Below are 21,180 nucleotides of genomic sequence, written 5' to 3'. Positions count from 1 at the left end.
TGTGTGTGTGTGTGTGTGCGTGTATGTGTTTGCCTACATAATCCTAAATGATGTGCAACTATATTATCAATTGGTTTGTGCTTGAATATGTATGTGTGTATAAGTTGTGCTTAAGGGCATTTTGTTAGCTCCTAAACGGTCCAAGTGTCAAGTGTAGTAAACATGAGCGTTTGGTTTCGCAGGAACCATCAGGATGGATGAAGATGAACCCAGTGTAAGTCAATATCTTCTCTTTATATACAGTATATACTATTTACAAAACCTCCCTTTCTCTACAACTTTAAAAGCTTATGTTTTTCGTAGCACAGCACAGCACCTGGTCGGGGCTGGTTTAGTGTAACAATGTTCTTGCTGTGTGAGCTATAGTTAGAAAACTAATGTTGTCTAAATATAATGGTAGGTTTATAATTTATCACATAACCTAGCATAGCATGAATACATGGATGTCATATGTCCTTTTTCATCAACATAGGCTAGTTTATGGATTTATATTAAGATGTTTGTATCTATATTAAGATATTGATATATGAGAATCACTATAACTACTTTCCATTTCTTACATACTGTAGGAAATGGAAAGTTAACTACTATAGGTATAGATACTATAGATATATGTCTATATATCTATAGCTTAATATAGATGTGTGAGTAATGTTTTTAATATATATTTTATCCTTCTTGTTTGTCTTCCTCAGAAGAGAGACGACCCTGGAACACTTGAGGTTATTGATCTAGGACGTGTGTAAACACAAACCTGTTGTTACTTAAGCAGAGTGGGTCTGCCCTGTAGAGCTGGAGGGCACAAGCTGCACCCTTTACAAGTGGGTTAGAACCCAGGCCGAGAGAGTGTGGTAATAACTCACCTATATTGTTTTATTACATTTTTATCTAACAAGCAAATGTTGGTGATAACACTATTGTTTTATCAATGCAAAAAGATTCAACAATAATACACAGTGATTATTTATTGGACTTTTACGTAATGAATCACTGATTGTTCACACTTGAAAATATATTTTAACAACAGAATAAAGAACTTGCAGTGGGACGTTGTGCCGTTTGTTGAGTGCTTTCAGTGGAACGTCGTCACCTTAGGAAGAGGGAAACATGTTGAGTCTTGCCTTAACAAAATCCAGGAAAGGGTTAAAAGTATGTCTAATAATAAATACTCCTTCTTTCATCAGCAATCAAATCGATGATCCTGAGGTACATTAGCTTTACAATAGGCCCATCTAGTGATAATAACTCTATGTGTGTCGGTGTGCGTGTGTGTAGATGTATGTTTGATTATGTGTCTGCGTATGTGTAAGTGTGTGTTTATTTATATATATATATATATATATATATATATATATACATATATATATATATGCATATACAAATACATATATAGGCTATATGTATATATGTGTATATGTATGTGTGTCTATCAGTGAGTGTGTATTTGTATGTATGTCTGTGCATATATTTGTGAATTTGTGTGCGTGCGTATATATGTAGGCCTATGCGTGTGTACATGTGTGTATATGTATGTGTGCCTATATATATATATATATATATATATATATATATATATATATATATAGTGCGTGTCTTTTTGTGTATGTGTGTATATGTATGTTTGCGTGTAGGTGGGTATATATGTGTGTGTGTGTGTGTGTGTGTGTGTGTGTGTGTGTGTGTGTGTGTGTGTGTGTGTGTGTGTGTGTGTATATTTGTATGTGTGCGTGCGTGCGTTGGCTGAGATTACAGGCCGCAGTTTTATTCATGAGTGGGAGCCAAGCAGCGACTTTAAAGCGCGGAGCCTCTTTCCTGAACAGCAGCCATAACCATGTCAGAGCTGTCGCCGCCCGCTGCTCACCCGCTAATCTGACAGCGCGGCGCGGGCCTTAATCCCTCACTGTATCGTAATCTATTTACTTTGCATTCTAAGAGGATTTCCACCAAAAAATATACAAGCAGCGATTTTGGAAATGGACAGAAGATCAGCGAGGACGCTTTTCTCTGTGATGCTGTTGTGTTGTTTGGTGTTGTTGTTGTTGTTTTGTTAGCCCCTTTTTAGAAAAAATAATCATTGTATGTTTTTTTGGGGGGGGGCGGGCGAGGCGATCCTTGAAGCGAGAGGGATGAGCAAAATGAATTTGGTTTCCGTCTGATACTAATACTTCCCTTGTGTAGACATCAAAAAGGTACATTTCCCTGGCGATGATACAGTCACACTGCTGCAGTGGTAGAAGCAGAAGTGGCATCTGTCCTTGCCCTTTAGTGCTTCTCTCGGCACGCTCATCACTCGCAAACCAAAGCTGCATTATGTACCGATTATTTGACTTGACGGCTCCAATAAAAACTGCTAAATTGCTTAACAGGCGAGCATAAGTTCCTCCCATCTTGTTGATGGGGGAACAAGCCACCGTTTTAGTCTCTGAATATATATTGAAAAGCAAAATGCTTTGAAGGATAAGAGACTGTCCTTTGTTAACCTTAACGTAATGATGTCAGCTTTGCTATACATATGCACGTCTGAAATAGTAATGCCTCATTGAAATGTGGCCAGCAGGTTTACTGCAAAGCTTTAGGGTTATGCACAAATCTTCGCCATCTGAGATGAATGTAAGAGATAAACTTGTTAGCGGCATTAGCATTCAGCGCAGCAGGCGAGGCTGTGAAACGGCCTTGTTAGCATTTGAAAATGAGTCAGGCCTCTAGCACTTACTATTATCCAGGTTATCTGGCTTTTCCTCTCTGCAACAGCTGTGTAGTCTTTCCTTGTTGGCCTAGGGCCCACAGTTTGGCCCCATGGATCTAATCATAGCATTGATGGGGCTAATTCTTTGTCCTTCCATGGGGAAGGGCTTGCATCCATTATCTAGTATCTGACTGGCTATTAATACATATTCTATCAACATTATTTCAGTGTCAGACGCACGTGATTTATGTTTTATTTAGTCCAATATTATAGTCTTAATTGTAATCCATAGTAGGAAAACGTATGGAAGCAGTGTCAAATGTGTCCTGCTCTGCTACTGTGCATACTAACAATGATTTGCAGTATAGGCCAATGTGTGAGTTGAGGTGTGATTGGATTTCTGTGTTACCCCGTTTCCTGCTGGATGTTGGGTTACACTCTGACAAAGAGGATCAAACGTGTATCTGTAGAAGGTTAAGCAGGGGAGCGAGGCATAGAGCTTAGTCATGATAAATCACGCTGCATCAGACATATTATTAGAGCTGGTAAAATAGGAGACCGGCTTCACAAATAACAACAATGATGCCTTTTCAAAAGGCATGTGTTCGGATTTCAGGAACAACCAAAACAACAATGACAATAATGAAAAGGCAACTCCCCGCTTAGTGATGACCATCAACACACAGAGGCTGTGGAATGTTTCTCCTCCACTCCGGGCGTGGCTGGGCACCAAGGTGGACGCAGGCTCCTCCTCTGATGTATAGAGACGTTTTTAATAAGAGCACATCCAGGGCGCTGGCCCACATGCAGATGGGATGCTGGGGCTTGGAGGCCAGTGAGGCCTGAAGGCCCATAGTGCTCCATTAAGCCCCTCTCAGAGGTCTGTGGGGGGGGGGGACAAGTTGTGACTTGTGGTCCAAAGTCCACCAGATCCTTTCCAGATGAGATCATACAGAGCCTTTTTTTTACCCAATTAGACCTTCCTGTCTGAGAGGCAACAGATCTAAATGAAGATCAGAGAATGGCAGTAAAAGGTGCAAACAGGTAGTGCTCGAAGAAGAAAGAAAGTCATTCCGTTCCTTTTCAAATGATGAAAAAGGATTGAAGTGGGCAGTGTTTCACTGTGGTGACGAGCGGCCGCCCACTGTGTGTTGGCAGGAGACACGCTCGCCTGCAACATTGGTAATATTGTCAGTGGCCCTGGTTGGAGAGAGCCACAGTGAGGGTTGGTGCGCTTGGCTGGATTAGGCTTGGCTAAACCCAGGCAAGCCCCGCTGAAATGTCATGAATGCACACAGTACCTTGTGTCATAGGGGTGACTAAGCTGCTTTCTCCCTGCCAGGTCGGCTATATTGGCTACCAGACTCAACTTTTCAATTCCAATACTGTTGTTATAGGGACCAATAGTATTTCCATTCCCTCATGAGCGTTTGGATGTACTCGACTCGAAACGGCTGGCTGCATGGTGTTTCCTACAACTGGAGACCTGCGTGTCAGTGCTCTATAGACGAGTTGGGCTTTTTTGTAACTTAAACTTAGCAATAGGCTCACAATAGACTTAGCACCGTTTTATGGCCACTGACTCGGGTTCCTTGGAAAATAATAAACCATCCAAACCTTTCTTTATAGCCTGTGTACCGATTCCCAATGTGATTGTCCTTGACTATTCCCAAAACGTATAAACAATAACACCAAGCCGTTTAAGTAGAACCGCATCCCGAGTTCTCGTCTAACAAAGGCCCAGAAACTGGAGACGGCGGTGTAGACTACACCCTGAACCATGACCTTCCTGTGACCTTCCAGCTCAACCCTACATGCCTCTCCTTTCGTGCTCAGACCGCCCCACCAACACGCTAGGACTGAAAGACCTGGCAGCCGTTCGACGGCAGCCAATCAGATCCCACTGCACTGCCTTTTTCACTTCTCTGTCCTCCTTCCCAAAACATGACAAGTCTCAACTCTACCGGGAACTGCCCTGACATTCAACTGTAGATGATTTAACAACCCCAGCGTTGTAACTCTGCACACTAATGTGTCGGCATGATTAATTCAATAACTTGTCGCTATGTTCTTTTGGATACTTATTTAGTTATTGCACTACATTATCATAATACAGCGGGAATGTGTCATGTTGTGTTTTTGAGCTTGGAGACTAGTGGCTTTCTATCCAAACATGCAATTCACTTTTTCATGATGTTTTCTTGAACATTTGTAGTATTTGATAAAGAAACGTAGGCCGAGTGGAAAATGTCAATACCATACGTCATTTGTAAAGGGTCTAGATTTTCAGTCTCAACACATTTTTTAGCCATGTCAATATTGATATAGAGTTGTCAGAATTACATACAAAATTAGTAAGCCTAAAATCTAAATTTATGAACTATTCTCTGGGTTCGATTTCTCAAAATAACCTGTAACCTATAATTATAGATATCTGACCACGCTTGGTGTCACCTTGTATTAAAAAAATAGAACATCCAATAAGTGAGTGTGAACAGATGAATGAATGAATTAAATTATTGAGGTCTTTCATTTCTCCTTAACTATGCGTAATAGATTAGCGAAATTATATTTAACTAGCATGTTTCTGGACGATTTAGGCATAATAAAAAATAAACCAATTATAACTTTCAAGTCACCCAGACTTATGTCAATGCCATAGATACATACATGTCATATATGAGTTTTTTTATCGCCACGCGTCGGAGTGATGCCATGCAGACGAACAACATCAACTAGGACTTTATTAATCTTACAGTTATCTCTTGAGATTACATTTGCTACATTTGTTTCCAAAGTTATCTTAAAATTAGGTATATTGACTATTGTGGCTCATCTGACTAGTTTCGTTTTTATTTGATAAGATCATTCTAGTTGGGCCTTAAAGAGGCCTACATCCGGGCCTAGTTCAGCTATTTCACGGAGTTAAAATAGGCCTAACTCCTAAAAGTTTATTCTGACCCTTAGAAATGGCACTATATTAACGTCCTCCAGCGGTATAGGTTTATTATAACCTTTAGGTTAAAATAAATAGGCCTTTTTCTGCTATAGGATAGGTAATGGTAGCCCATTTTTCTGTTTATACACAATGTGTGTCATCGCCAGGGAATGCATATTAATTTATATAGCCTGTATTAACACTTTTTGAAGCTAAGTGAGCCCTAAAGCTGATTCGACTGTGTTTGACAGTCAATAACTGTCAAACACATTTTATATTATTCCGATCTCACAATTCGGGAAATCCATTAACGCTAAATGACGTGGTTTGTTGATTTCTTTAATTTCCAGTTTGCATAATGGAAATGGGAATAGGATTTAAAGAAGAACAATCAGGAAAACACGGGACATATGGCTGCTGTGATGTCAGCTCGGCTCTGGTATTATGACAGCGGGTAAACAACCCTAAAAGTGGTTGTTTAATTGATTTATTTTAATAGATTCCGTCCATTGTGTCCACCGTGGAGCTGAGGAGCAGGTGTTGATGCACAACCCATTAAGCTATTCCCAAGATTGGTTGCAAATGTTTATTTGATGCAAATTCGACAAATCCAGCCGTGTTTGTGTCGTCGGTCTTAATGCTGCAAAGCAAACAAGTGTAATGTCCTCCTTCGCAGGCTATTTATTCAGCTGCTGTGCACACGCACACACGCACACTGTTTCACTGAGAGAGGGGGTATAGTTAAGCCACCTCGTTTCTTTTGACATAGGTCTGCAAATACACCCAGAGGCTGATCGGCCCGTCCGTGTGTGGACCTATCTGCGAGATGGACCCGTACTATCCCAATTGGAGGATAGATCCACCAATGGTTTGGAAACTATTCCAAGACACCTGCAACTTCTCACTCAGCCTTCTGAAAAAAACGTCTAAAGCACAGGCCTACACGCCAGAAAACAAAAAACACCTCGTTCCCACAGTGTATGCCTGGGAGCATTTTTAGTTTTCCCCTTTTCTAGCTCTCACTCTTACACACACAGTTTGACCCTCTAACCTGGCCCCACCCCGCCTAATTAGCACGTCAGACGCGCTGAGATTCTTTCGGGTTATTTTGGATCAACTCCTCCGCGCCAACAGCGGTACTCATTATCGCGACATTACAGTCGCGGGTTCGATCCCGCCTCGAGCGGGACGCCCCGCGGCGCCACGTCAACCAACAGCATTTCCTCTACATGTCGCGTCCTCCCCAAAGCGAGGGGAGATGTTAGCGTTTCAATTGTTAAGGATTAAAAAGGGTGGCTCTCCAAAGTGGGAATGCGCCCCACATGTACATGTCACGTCCCAAGCCTGTCAGGATGATTACGGCTCATTTGCATTTACCCCGTTCTGCAAAGTTAATTAAAAATGAAACACGCTTTAAACAAAAGTGTGACTAGTTCAAATGAGAACACTTTAATCTAACGCTAATAGAGCAACCAAGCTCCGTGTCACCTTTCATCTAAAACTACGTTTCCAATTGGGTCACACACACACACACACACACACACACACACACACACACACACACACACACACACAAAGTCATCGGAGGAAAAAGACGTGTTAACGGATCTTTATTGTGTGAACATATGCAAGGATGGTCGTCTTAAGATACATTCAACGGTTCACTGTCATGTTGGGATAATAAAAACACATTCCTGCAAATGATTTGACTTCGGTATCAAGTCAAGTGCTGCTGTTAAAGTAGGACATATCACATTTGACACTGCCCAAGTCAGGTGTCTTGAGAATATTAATTATTACTAATTAATAGCAGTGAATACATTGTACCTGATCATTCCAGTATATTTTGTATTTATATATTTTAGGTTTTCAGACATTTTAACTTCAAAAAAGGTACCCTTTTCTTTATTATTATCAATAAAAGTGTAAAAATTTAACATTGTAGCCAATTTGTTCTCTTTAGAATATCGGGAAAGACATTTACATCCTTTTTTTTTTTCCAAAGTCGTAATAAACCATTTTCAAATTCAGAAACAAAATCAACGTGGTCATTGTAACTGACCCAAATACATATTTACATATCTCAGCTCCTTAACGTAGCCGACTAAAATCTCTCATCTAAAATAAGACATAAGAACTGTACATGATTCATAGGGTCGAGGTAAAGAGCGCGCGGTGCAGGCGGCGCGTGCGCAGTGCGCACTGAGTGAGGCCCGTTTACCGCGGTTCCAGACGCACGTCCTTCGCGAGAGCCAGAGCGCTGGTGGAGATCCAAAGATGTTTGGTTCAGACAGGGTTGTGAGAACAGTAGCGACGTCAGGTCATCCCAGAGGCGCTTTAGAACCCCACTCCTCCTCACCGGCAAACCACGCAGCTGCTCCTGATCAAGTTCACTCTTTTCACTTCATAGGGCCTCGTGGGAGTTTTTTTTTTCTTTTTCTTTTTTTAACAACCCTTTCTGATCGGGAGACGGCGTACCAATGGCCAAGGTTCCTGCTACTAGTTTGGTATATAATGGTTCATAATTCTTTTTTTGTTCTTAAAAACAAAAACACTATAAGGGGGCATAAAAAAAAGTGGATCACAAGACCTGGAACCTCCAGGAGGCCTGGTCCTTGTAGTCCAAGCAGTCCGAGGCGTTGAAGTTGAGCTTCCACGAGGAGGCGGCAGTCTGCTCTTTGTAATCCAGGCAGTCCGAGCCGTTGAAGGCCAGCCCGGAGCCGCCGTAGGGCTGATGGTGGGGGTGGTGGGGGTGGTGGTGGCCTGCCGCAGAGGCCTGCCCGATGTGGTGGTGGTGGTGGTGCGGGTGGCCCGGCATGGACGAGGCCGCCATGGGGCTGAGCTGGTGGGCGTGGTGGTGGTGGTGGGAGTGCATGGGTGTCAGGTAGGAGCCGCAGTCCACCCCGCTGAAGTAGGAGCCGGAGGGGGCGGGGTAGCCCTGGCCGTAGCCCGCCGTCTGGTTGTAGGCCATGGGGTAGGAGGAGGCGGCCGAGGCCCCCGCCACCGACCGCTGCATGCATGAGGCGTTGGACACCGCCGGGCCCGGCTCGGGCAGCGGGGGCGCGCCCGCGGACGCCGCCCCGGCGGGGCCGTTGCCGGGGGAGATGGCCGGGCTCCAGATGGAGGAGACGGCGCCGATGGAGGAGGAGGAGGCGCCGCCGCCGCCGCCACCGCCGCCACCGCCGAGCAGCCCCGCCGCCGCCGCCCCGGCGTGGTTGGCCGAGGAGGAGGAGGTGGAGGAGGAGGAGGACAGGGAGCCGGTGCTGGAGACCGGGGGCGGGGTGAACTGCCCGCTGCTCTCCGAGCCCGTGCTCTCACGGGCCGGGGACGACTTCTTCTTGGCAGGCCGGGCCTTGGCGCTGCTGCCGCTCTGCTGCTGCTGCCGGCACTTGGCCCGGCGGTTCTTGAACCACACCTAGGAGCACAACACACGCCCAGAGTGAGCCACCGGCACACACACACACACACACACAACACACAACACACACAACACGCCCAGGGGCCGGGCCCTCGGAGGGGAAAGGGAGGCCGAGCGGCCATGTTGGAGGACACTACGGAGGGTTATTAAGGCTGCGGGTTCAGCTCTGCCCCGGCCCCTTCGGCCTGGGCCTGTCAGCGTCTAATGTCGGAACTGGTACACGGCACGCTAGCATAACAGGCTATCAGCTTTCCCCGCTCAGCAGGGTAACCCTAGAGCTGCGCGGTGCTCAGCATTGTGTTTCACACGCCGCCTCCGACCGGGGGGTTGCTGGGGGAAGGCTGGCCTCGGTCCCCCCCCCCCCCCCCTTACACCCAGCTCCACGAGACACGTGGGACCGATGCGTCACTACAGTACGGAGAGGCGGTAAAGTACAGCTCTCCAGGTCTATCCAACTCCCACCCTCTAGAACACTGTGCAGAAGATACCAACATTTGCTCATCGTCTGACCTGATCTGTACAAAGGGTGTGGGCGAGAAATATGGAATCAGGAGCCAAAAATCCTAATGCGCCATGTTGCCCAATTTCATCTTGGACTGATGTCTAATAGCAAGTACAGATGTTGTTGTTTACCTGCACCCTGGACTCTGGCAGGTTGATCTTCAGTGCCACCTCCTCGCGCATGAAAATATCCGGGTAGCGAGTTTTCCCGAACAGTGACTCCAGGATGTCCAGCTGGGAGCGGGTGAAGGTGGTCCGCTCCCGGCGCTGCTTTCTGGGGGTCGCTGGAGAGGAGCATCAAAACACTCGTTAAGGAAGGAACGCACACACTAATATTACAAAGACTTTGTGACCATGACCTAAACCCCTAAATAAAAATAGAAGGTACTTGCCACCTATATGACACAGGCATTCTAACACACACACACACACACACACGCACGCCTACCTGGGTATCCTACTGACGGGTGCAGCAGGTCCATGGCCGTGCCGCTCAGCCCCAGGCCGTTCATGCCGTAGGGGGGCTGTTTGAGGTATGACATCATGCTAGAGGCAGTCACGGGTCCCCCCAGATCTTGCCAATAGTTGGATTTCCCCCGATGTTGCAGCTTGACGGGAGAAGGGCCGATGCAGTTTACTGCAAATCAACGAAAGAGAAATAAATATTAGATATACGTTGCTTCAGGAGGAGAGGCGGAGATTAAAAAGGAAGGCCGCACTCACAGCTGGTCGTTTCGTTATGTCATGCGACATAGAAAACGCGGACAATCTCCTTTGTTGTCTTAATTAAATGTGACTGCTCAAATAATCATGGATTGTGTTTTACACATCTCCAAGGATTTGCTAGATTGGAATGGATCAGGTTTCTTTACACCCTTGAGCATAATAACAGTTCACCTATCCACTTTACCGTTCACAATCTTAACGTAATGCACCTACGCATGTGGATAATTCTAATGTAACTAATGTTAATTATTAAATACTATTCAAATGTAATTTACACTATGTCAACGACATTTTTAAATAGGTAGCCAATAATATATAATAATATATATGATACACAAGTTGAAGGAGCAGCGACAAATAGGAAATGAAAAATAAATGTTCTATTACTTGGTTATAACAGGCATAGATTACCACGTACAAAGTTAATAATATTAATAATATGGAGACATGTAGTTATCCCCAATAGCCCCAACATGACTGCTGAGGACCACCGACATGACCTTATAATGTGAGGGCCATTTATTATTTATTATTATTAAGCCCAGAAAGAGTTGGGCCTTTTAAAAAATATTGCAGGCATGTACACTCTGAGATACTATGTGTTCCAGTCTGTAAATTAGAAATTAGCATCCGTTTCCAATTCATATTTGAACGTAAAAATAAAACCCTTTTTAAATGTAAACACTAATGTGTTTTGGTAGATTAAATTCCATGTAAACGCACATAATTCGTTACTTGGTCAATTCAAAATTAAGAACTGACAAAAACTCAAAGTGGCTTCAGAAGTTATTAAAACGAATCCGTTTATTTCCCGTTTCACGGGTGACTTTGCAGAGTGAGTCTTTTAGTAAATCAACGTCCACAATAAGTCCTGTAGCCCATCGGTCAGGGCAGCCAGGGTCATACCAACATCCTTACTAATAATAGGCCTTACAGCGGCAAAAACAGGCCATTACTAAACCTTCAATCATACTTCAATATGCAATCAACAGCCACTTATTTAGGTATATACGTTTTGTTGAATAAAGTAGGGAGAAGCCCACTGAATTTAATTATTTCGTTAACATTTGTATTTCTAAGAAAAATAAATAGCACAACATTGATCATGAATTCTATATTCATCCTCTGACCCTATGAGGACCAAATCCAACCTCACTGATCAATAAGGCCGTATGGGTGGAGGGGCTCGAGCCGCCGCGGTCTGCGGGACGTCTCCCTAACTTGGTGTTCAGTATCGCATGAGCGACGTGGAATAGGAGACTTCTTCTTGCAAATGAACTCAATTATAATGAGATGACACCTCCGGGGAGAGCCGCTTCACAAGGTCCTTATCAGCCAAACAAATTAACTAAAACCCAAACTCGCCTCTTCAATTATGTCCTCTAAGTGCTCGAGACTTTGGAATGGCCAGTCGCCCTCCAAGAAAACACATATATGCATGACTGGATTGGAATAATATGAAATAAAAAAATAGGCTCAGTGTATCTGTATATTAGTCACCTGCATTTAACTCATTTTGCTTGTTGGTAATCGTCGTGACCATTAATAGATCCTTCTCATAATGTCACATGAATATTAGGGGTGAATGGAAACACATACACATTGATTATTAAATTAGGCAACTTTCCAACTCCCTTTGCAGCGACCCTGTCCCATTTCCACTGGTTATTGTCACCCCGCAGCTCGCTCTCTCCACTGAATACAGAACCAGATATAAGAGTCCTTGTTATGTTGACAACTCTGACGAAGTGGCCTACCTTTGGGGGATCCTTCCCTTGTCCGAGGCGTCCGTCCGGGAGCCTTGCAGGAGGCCAGCAGCAGCAGAGTAAATATCCAGAAGTAGAGGAAGTAGGGAAGGGAAGTCCGTCGACTCACTTGAAAACAAATACAGCAGATCGCCGAGGAACATGAAGACCAGACTGAGCCAAACTGATCACCGACACGTGCATACACGTCCTCCTGTGTTGTGGTGCCAAATGTTTCCGGGATTTCCGACCAAATAAATCAAACTAATTTGCCCGGGCTGGTGGTTGTGTGTGTGTCACTGTGTTAAGGGGCTAGTGTAGACGGTGGGGATTGATCACCTTCTCACTTCCCCACCCCTCTATGAGCATAGGGCACCTGCCGTTCCGCCTGCTCCGAGCCAATCAGGGACCACGTGTGCAATGACAGGCAGAAGTGACAGCCAATCGGCGCGGGGGAACAGGCTGGTATGCCCCTCCCCCGTCGGTCCGGACTGATCTGAGCAAGATGGAAATCCTCCATGGGCCCAAAGCGCCTCCGCACAGCGTATGAGCTCTGTGTTTCTGTATTCCTATTTAAGGCATTTCAAAGTCCGTGAAGTGGGGAAAGTGGAGTGAAATAGCAGCAAAGATCAATCCAAGCAACCTGATAGTTACATAGTGTAGGCCTATCTTAAACTAAAGATATGGGCTCTTAATGAAAACGTTTGATCTGTTGAAGTGGCACCACAACAACGCATCAAATCATCCTGTCGGCCCAGCAGAAAATAATAGTTAAAGGAAAGTTAGTATAAAGCAGAGTTAGTGCGAGCCTAGTATACGTTTTTTCCCAACAACAATTGGAATGTAGGCTAGGCTAATTAGGCCCTACTTAAATAAGAGTGAATTAGTAATTAGAAAGTATACGTCATTACTTCGAAATAAAATAATTACATATTTAAGATAACAAATAGGCATATTTTTATATTTTCGATCCAAAATTACGGATATGTAACCCAAGAGTAAATGATGAAGGTAATTATAGATGTGAGGAGAAGCTTTATTTGCTTTGTGAACAACAGCAGTAGTAAACCACTGCTTTCTGGAGGTCTTGGAACGCTGAGGAAATAATAGATAGCGTGGGACTATTTCTTTAAAAATAAAATAACCAATTTTATAATATATAGACTATCAGAAAAATAATTAAACCAAATATGGAGAAGTAGATGTAACTATTTTTTTTTTTCAAATTGTATTGTCAACCCGGGCTAATGCATATGAATGAGATGAAATCCCCACTTAGAAAGACATTTGAGGATAGTTTACGCAAAGTTTAACAGGGACCAACCTCGGACCCACTGAGGGAACGGGGAGAATAATCCACCAGAAACTCTACGAGAAAAAGAAAAATGAAATCAAGGACTCAAAGAGAACTATGATCATTGAATCAAAGAGCAGGTGTTTTATGCTCAAACCAATGTGACTACAGCCTCTGAGGCCGAAACTACAGCCTCTGAGGCCGAGCTGTGGGAGCAGCCTGGGGAGGCGGCGGTGGTCCCTCTCGATGGAGCGGGGGTCGCGGAGATGTTCTCAGGACACCACGAGGCCTCAAAATCATCTCTTCTAATTGCGGCCCGAGCTGAAAGCGAGCTAATGTTCAAAGAGACCGCCACAGGAACGAAATTACATTTCTTACTCATGTGGGTTCGGCCAATCAGAGGGGAGGCTTTGCTTGTCCTATACAACTTTAAAGTCATCGACGAGAGCACTTTGAGAGACAATCTAGGCGCCGCCGTAAGCCTTCAATGGTCGGCAGACCAAAAGGACCCGGGTTATTTTAGTTGTGTGAAGGCAGTGGTGCTGGGGAGCGGGGGGGCCCCAGCTTTCTCCAGTCTCTAATCAGCCAGAGGGCCCCGGGGCCCAACTTAAGGCCAAACTATGAACCAAATTCCATCAGCCAGCCTCTCACCCACCGCCCTCACCAGGAACACCGAGCCTGGTTAAATTATGCACCACATTCAACACACACACACACACACACACACACACACACACACACACACACACACACACACACGCACACGCACACGCGCACGCGCACACACACGCGCACGCGCACACACACACACACACACACACACACACACACACACACACACACACACACACACACACACACACACACGGTGACACAACAACAACACAAAGCCACACGTTATTCTGTTCTGTCCCCCAGAATTATTTTTGCTATTCCTGATGTAAGACCCCGAGATAAATCCTGAACAAGTATCAAGTTATCAAGTTGCACCAACCTTTTGTAATAAGAGTATTTTGTCTAATCCCAAATTGCAGTCGGTTTTTCTTAATGCTGAGCTGGTAAAGCCTGGGATTAGGGAGCAGGAGAGGAGGGGGAAAGGTTCCTTTAGCCGGCAGGATTGCAGTGGCGGCTCCGCGGATGTTGTCGGTGCTTATTAAAACGTCGATGCATAAAATAGGATATTGTAAAGAGCCGGGAGAGAGGGACGTGGAGAGGGTTCATTTGGTACCGTCTGGGGCGCAGGGAAGACGTCCGGCCGCAGACCAGGGCTCCGCACCTGCGAGGGAGGCCGGAGACATCAAAGTGCTCCAGACACAATGCTCAGGAGATAATCCATCCTCTGGCCCGAGGACTGTCGTCACCACGAGGCTGGAGAACCCAAGCCCCGGGTTTCAGTGCGCCTTTCAGACCGCTGGTACACACTGTAATATAGCTCACATCTCATCTGCAACACAGCACTTCCACAGGAGCATCACACGAGCTGCTCTGACATGTGACAGAGGTAAGAAACATTGGATTCATTATTCATTTTATTTGTATAAAATGTAATGTTAATTGTCTGTCATGACACGGATGGGGTGCCTCAGTTGGATTATTAAGGCCTCGCAGACACTATGTTATTATAGAAACAATACTTCATGGAGAAATAAATTATAGCCTACTGCCTTCTTTTTGGTATTTCTTGTCAATTTAATAAGGTAGGCTATATAAACTACAACATAAAATAGAATCAGATTTTTTTTTTTAGCCTGTCTTCATTAATATAAAATTTGACATAAGAAAAAAATAATGCAATTCGTCTTCAATGTGTCAATTTAAATGAATCTCAAAGAGATAAGTAGCGAGATAATTTGCTCTCTGATGTTTCTGGCGGTCATGGTCTGTTCAGATGTCCAGCAGCAGGCTGCATATCATTATTATTATCATCATTATTATTATCACCATTATTATCATTATTATTATCATTATCATTATTATTATTATTATTATTATTATTATAATCGGTGCCTTTTGAAGGCGCTCGCTGGTTTCTCGTGGCAGTAAACAGACGCTGTAAATTATATATATATATATATATATATATATATAGGCTATATATATATATTATACTGGTGTATAATGTGGGGTGAGCTCCATTACGCGCCGCTTTATCCGTCCGATTATAGCCCCCCGTGATAACTGCAGTATAATACAAATAAAACAAAGCGCCTTAGGGGACGGATGTACAGTGAGCGCCAAGCCGAGTTGTGACCAGAAACTATTAACACGGCAGGCAGGACGTCTGCTGTCACAAGCCATCCTCCTCACTGAGCCGAGGGAAGCGGGTCCACCCGAACCTCCCCGGTCCTCTTGGCATAGCCCGGCGGAGGACCGGCCGAGAAGGCTCTGCTTTAAGGGCTACAAAGTGATTTATTTAATCTCTATCCGAGGAGCGGGGTCTACCCGGACGTTGAACCAAACGTAACGCTCAGGCGCTACCCACTCGGGAGTCAGAGAGAAGTGGAGTATAAGAAGTTAATAATAAGAAGAAAGCGCGTTTCTTAAAAGCGGTGCAGCCTGAGACGCACAGGACAGCCGGCTGCTTTTTAATCACTTTACAGCTTTTGTTGTTTGAAATGAAGCAACCGAGGACACTTAGTTGATCTTCTGGGATGTTTATGAACAATGGTAAATAATAAATGAAAAGCGACGCACTTGTTTTATATTCAGGCCTATATTCAAAAGTATTCCGCAATAAATTAGGCACGGAAATGATTGACGCAAGGTAGCCTTATTTTAGGTTGAATAACAAAACGTGCCAATGAATCTAAAAAATAAATCCTTCACAATGGAAACACATTTAATTGTGTACAAAGGGAAAAGACAACAGGCGATTGGAACTTAAAGCAGCAAAGACAATATAAATGAATGGAGTATGAAAGCATCTTTATTGAAGACTTGGGTTATGACAGAATAAATAAACAGATCATGTTTACAAATGAAGACAGCCAAATGTGGAACTAAAAGATATCGCACGTGAAAGCATTGTTTTCCCCCCACTATACAATAAATACAAAGATGTTGAGTGTGCATGATTATAACGGTACTTTACAAGCAGCTCTCACGAAAAACCGCAATAAATATTTTTTATTTTAGCCTACTTTCGGCCGCGTGAATCCAGAAGATTTTTTATTTTTTTTTGGAAGTTCCTTGCCAAAGCTGTGATAAAATAATTGCTCTCCCGTCCACTATCACCAGGATCCAGCTCCAAATTGGTTGGTAAACGCTTTTGAGTAAATAAGGGGAAGTTGGGATTTATGAAGGATAACGTGTTACCCTTCAAGACATTTTACAACAAGTAAAAACTTTGTGAATAGAAGTAATTAAAAGTTACACAGTCAAGTAATGAATGTAAATTAAAGATACTGTTATAACATTCGTTTTTTTAACACTTCCCCCAACTGAGATGTCAGAAAAAAACGTTTGTTGTACCTCGAAATAACACATCTCTTTAACGGTAACACATTTAAAAAATGATTCAAAACACATGTGCATTTCCATGACACAGCTCTGCGTTGGGTTCAAACATTATAAGATGCAACATATATTTGTCAGTCGAGTCTCATTGGAGCCGTCCATGCTACGCTTTACCTCTGGTGTGCAATTACGTAACACACGTACCTTTTGTGGTTAAGAGAATAATAAGTACAGTCAAATAAAAAGGCAGTATATAATCAGGAGAGTTTTGTTCAGTATAAACCGGGCAAAAGGCCTTGAGACCAAAAACAACAACCAGGTCAGGGTTGAAGAAACAGGGTAGAAACCTCTGGGAGAGCCACTCCATCCACAATCATCATAATAGTAATAATAATACATTATCATATGGGCTACATTTGTCCGTTGTCGATCACTGGAGGACACACTTCTCCTCCTTCTTGGTCATCTTGCCTTTGTTCTGTTCCAGAATCCTCTCCAGGTGCTCGTCGTCCTCCGCCCTGTAGGACAGGGGGGGGCAAAGGTCACAGGGTCAGAGTGGGGTGCAGGTGGTAGGATGGGCATGGGGCATGGGGGGTGTCCGGTACGCAGCTAGAGCACCGCGGTAACCGGCACCACTGCGCCCACCTGTGGAGCGGCCTAGCAGTGGGCGGGTGGGTGGGTGTTGACCTCTGACCCGGCCCAGAGCCGGCCCCCATTGGCAGAGAGAGCTGCCAACACGGGCCGGGTCCCGCACAGACTCCGCCCATGCAGGTGTGCCCGCACTGGAACGATGGCCGTCGGTGCAGGGCGTGAGAGCCACTGAGCCATCAGCTGAAGGGCCTAGCTAACAGCTAGCCCAAGGCTATCAAAAGAGTACTTTTAGACCCACTAGAGCAAGCTTTAGCTAGCCTTTCGATTTAGTAAGTTTAAAATGAGTGAGGCTAAATGGTCAACTGTGAGAATCATGACTTCTGTGAAGCATAATAGATGACTATTCAATATGACCTTCATTACTGGGGTCTCATGGCCTTTTGGGAGCTCTGGTGGCTGTCTGTCTGTCTGTCTGTCTGTTGGTGTGGAGGTGGTGTGAAGGTGGTGTTTTTCTGTCTGTCTGTGTCTTGGTGTGGGGGTGGGACAGAGGTTCACTCACTGTTTCTCCTGTGCATCCAGGTCTCTGACCAGAGCGTCTCGCTTGTTCACCAGTATCACCAGTTCATCCAGTAGCAGCTGCTCGCGTCTCTTCTGGGCCTCAGTCTTCTGCCAGTCTGTAGCCATCAAACAAACAGGGAGGAAAACGGTCAACAGGGGAGGAGCTGTGGACCACCATGATGGACTGTGGCTCATGACTCATCGTCAAGGACCTGGAATTACCTTGAATTGCCTTGATTGATCAATCAAAGTGGAAAACAAGCACCTTTTTCTCCCAGAGTATGACCTAGGTCAAGGTTTCTTTGGAAACAAATGTAATCCCATAAAACTGTTGAGAAGTACAGAGATGATGGATGTTTATCTGACTCAAGGTGTCAAGTGAGAGGGAAGTAGACGGCTGCAGGACGCTGCACACAAGCAGCAAATTGTCTATACACACTTTAGGACACTGACATTGGGTAACCAATCGGGATCCTCCTGAAGTACATACAGACACAGACACAGACACTGACACACACACACACACACTCACACAGATACTCCTTGGGAACTGCGAATGTGTATTTGTTCACGCCCTGGTTGGAGACTGAGCAGGATTTCAAGGTTTCAAGGCTCACAGAGCCCTTTATCACAGAGGAGCTACCTCTCCGAGCACTACCAACCAGGCTTCCCAAACAAGAGGCAGGTTGTCACCACAGGAGGACATAAGTGGTCACACGCTTCGGCAGGTGCCCCAAAGAGCTTCAGATCACTCAATGCTTGGTCGCCTCCTCAAACGCAGACCGGAGACAGGCCCGGGCCTGGGAACTGGCCCCTGCTTGGGGCAAAGGTCAGCCCCTAATTAACTGCCTTGAGTGGCCAGGCATGGCCAGGTAGAGCTCCACTCTGGACAAATCGGGTTGGGACAAGCTTCCTCTGGAACAGTGAGCTATGAAAATGAAAAAATTTAAACATGTGTTTCTTGTCTACTCTTGTGTTCTTATAATGTAAATTGTGCCATCAGATCTACCATTAAAGCTGCTGGAGGTAAAAATTGTGATTTGAACAGAAAAGAGCAGAAGAAGAGAGCAAGATTTTGAAACCAAGATCCCCGAAACCTCTCCTCCCTACGTTGCTTCGCCATTGATAAGTGTTGCATGTCACACACCTGTGAGTCACAGTATGGACTCACCTTACCCATCAGGGAGGAGACGCTCTGATTGGTCAGGAACGGTCTAAAGTTGAAATATTCCGCTACAGACGCACAGTCACAGTCACATCCCAACATCACAGCACATCCAACTCACTAACAGCTAATTGATGCAGCTTTTCCAACAGATGACACTTAAACAATGGCTGCAACACCACATTTATATCATTAGTGCTCATATTATAATACCCACTGGTTTCTTCTCAGGGTGTCATGTATTTGTTGCTCCGCAGCAAATTGTTCCAGAGAGCACGCTGGATGAGACCCCACATCAGTTAGCGTCATATTCAACATTAATTTCGAGTTTTGCCGCCAAATGTCATATATGAAATTAAATGTCAACATGAAACCTTACTGAGTTTGCGCATGTGGTGAGCCTTGGGTCTCCTCCATTGTTGCTGCTCATCTACGTTCATCTACCAGTTAGCTGACCACAGAGTGCAGACTGTGACCAGCCCTGCCAGAGCCCCTTTGATGCGAAGCGACTCCTAGGATCCCAACTGCCCTAGAGCCGAGGGTGGAGTGGTCCCACCTGAGAACCACTCTGCGTCACCAGAGCCTAATGCCCTGATCAACAAACACACAGCCAAACACACAGCCTAATGGCTAGGAATACGTGGATGGGCTGGGGCGTGTTCCAGGTCTTCAGGTGGAGGGGGGGCCCCAGAGGGAGCAGGTGGGCCCCGGCCCCCCGCTGAGCCAGTGTTGGTTCAAACATCTGTCGTCCAACATTACATTTACACATATAGGATGCTTTCAGGCTCAGTGAGGACATCCCTCTCTGCTCCATCTCTTACTAATATATATATATTAATAGTATATAAAGATCCATCTGCTAAAGTGACCAACATCATGGAGGAGGGAGTCAGCTTAAAAGCCCAAGCAGGGGGCAAACAGAAGAAACAACTGACAATGATGTGATAAATACTATTTAGGGTTCTGTAGATTGGAATCATAGTGTTGAGGAACCTCAGAATTACATTTCTATGAACTCGCACTTCCTGGTCATATTTAAAGCTCGGGAGATAGAGAGAGAAAGATAGAGGGAAAGACACAGGGAGAAACAGAGAGAGAGTGGGAGAGAGAGAGAGAGAGAGAGTGGGAGAGAGAGAGAGAGAGAGAGAGAGAGAGAGAGAGAGAGAGAGAGAGAGAGAGAGAGAGAGAGAGAGAGAGAGAGAGAGAGAGAGAGAGAGAGAGAGCGAGCGCGGCAGAGAGGGGTTTCATTGTCCCTGTGAGGATTCAAATGTGGCCGAGCGGCGTTTGACTTCTGTGGCTTGTAGGGAGCGTTTAACTTCAACCCTCTATCAATATTTAACCGCCTATTGATTCCCACAGAAAAAAGAAAGCTGTAAAATGTCACCCCCCCAAAAATAAAGCATGGCTTTATTAAAAATAAATATCCCCCCCTCCCCTCTGCTTGTTGGGTCAAGTTGTGCTTTGCTCTGTGTTGTGTGTGTGTGGGAGTGAGAGGCTGGGTTGGTGTGTCACGCTGTGCTCAGTGTGTTTGTCCTGAAAGCTCTTTTTTCATTGGTCCTGGTCATCCCTTTGAAGTCGACCACAGAGCGAAATGAACACAGTCCCAATATTTGGCTCTTCCTCCTTGGTGCTTTCATTCCTTATTTCTCCCCTTTCATTCCCTCCCCTTCCTTCTCTCTCTGGGAAATCCTTCTTCATCGTGGCCCTTTGAAGACAGACTAATACTTCAAATATGCCAAAAATGTAGAGAGCTCTAATGTTTACCGATTAATAAAAAAAACAATTAGCAAAGGGAAGAAAAGGAATTTGAGTGGAAAGTGTAGTATACTAACTGGTCCATAGAAGTCACTAGGTCTAGGTCAGTACTCAAGTTGATCGCTATACTAGAATATCCTTCTTAAATCCATCTCAAGAGTCCACAAGAAACGGCTTAACAGCTTTTAAGACAAAAGAAAGTACCAAACCGAAACAAGTAAAATACAATTATCACTGAAAAAGTATTGCTCCTTGAGAACATCCAGGGCAGAAAGCTAAGGTCAGGTGGTTGGCAGTTAAGGGGGGGGGGGGGGTTGTTAGCAGCACAGAATTGGGGTAAAGTACTG

The 21,180-nt window shown here is 44.8% G+C and overlaps 2 protein-coding genes and 2 long non-coding RNA genes across 4 annotated transcripts in view; 2 read left to right on the top strand and 2 right to left on the bottom strand.

Annotated features, from left to right (window-relative positions):
- Positions 1–984, top strand: part of LOC132473535 (uncharacterized) — a 3,980-nt gene extending 2,996 nt beyond the window's left edge. Inside the window, exons 3-4 of the long non-coding RNA XR_009529443.1 lie at positions 183–214; positions 696–984. This is a non-coding gene — a long non-coding RNA (uncharacterized LOC132473535). The remainder of the gene's footprint in view (positions 1–182; positions 215–695) is intronic.
- Positions 985–7,218: 6,234 nt separating this feature from the next.
- otx1 (orthodenticle homeobox 1) lies at positions 7,219–12,563 on the bottom strand. The gene is made up of 4 exons (XM_060073392.1): positions 12,027–12,563; positions 9,992–10,180; positions 9,676–9,827; positions 7,219–9,039 (listed from the first exon to the last, which is right to left on the bottom strand). Exons 2-4 carry the CDS (start codon positions 10,086–10,088, stop codon positions 8,206–8,208), a joined length of 1,083 nt encoding a protein of 360 aa, XP_059929375.1. The 5' UTR covers positions 10,089–10,180; positions 12,027–12,563; the 3' UTR covers positions 7,219–8,205.
- A 1,454-nt stretch (positions 12,564–14,017) lies between these two features.
- Positions 14,018–19,456, top strand: LOC132473723 (uncharacterized). The gene is made up of 2 exons (XR_009529458.1): positions 14,018–14,809; positions 17,935–19,456. It is a non-coding gene; the product is annotated as an uncharacterized LOC132473723 (long non-coding RNA).
- ehbp1 (EH domain binding protein 1) overlaps positions 16,217–21,180 on the bottom strand; it is a 143,946-nt gene continuing 138,982 nt past the window's right edge. The window contains 2 exon segments of the mRNA XM_060073935.1: positions 16,217–17,282; positions 17,915–18,029. Of these exon segments, the coding sequence (XP_059929918.1) occupies positions 17,195–17,282; positions 17,915–18,029 (203 nt within the window). The 3' untranslated portion in view covers positions 16,217–17,194.

The sequence above is a fragment of the Gadus macrocephalus genome, chromosome 15, assembly GCF_031168955.1.
Source record: "Gadus macrocephalus chromosome 15, ASM3116895v1".
NCBI lineage: Eukaryota > Metazoa > Chordata > Actinopteri > Gadiformes > Gadidae > Gadus > Gadus macrocephalus.
The sequence above is the reverse complement of the archived record's forward strand: the minus strand, read 5'-3'. Positions and strand labels throughout refer to the sequence as shown.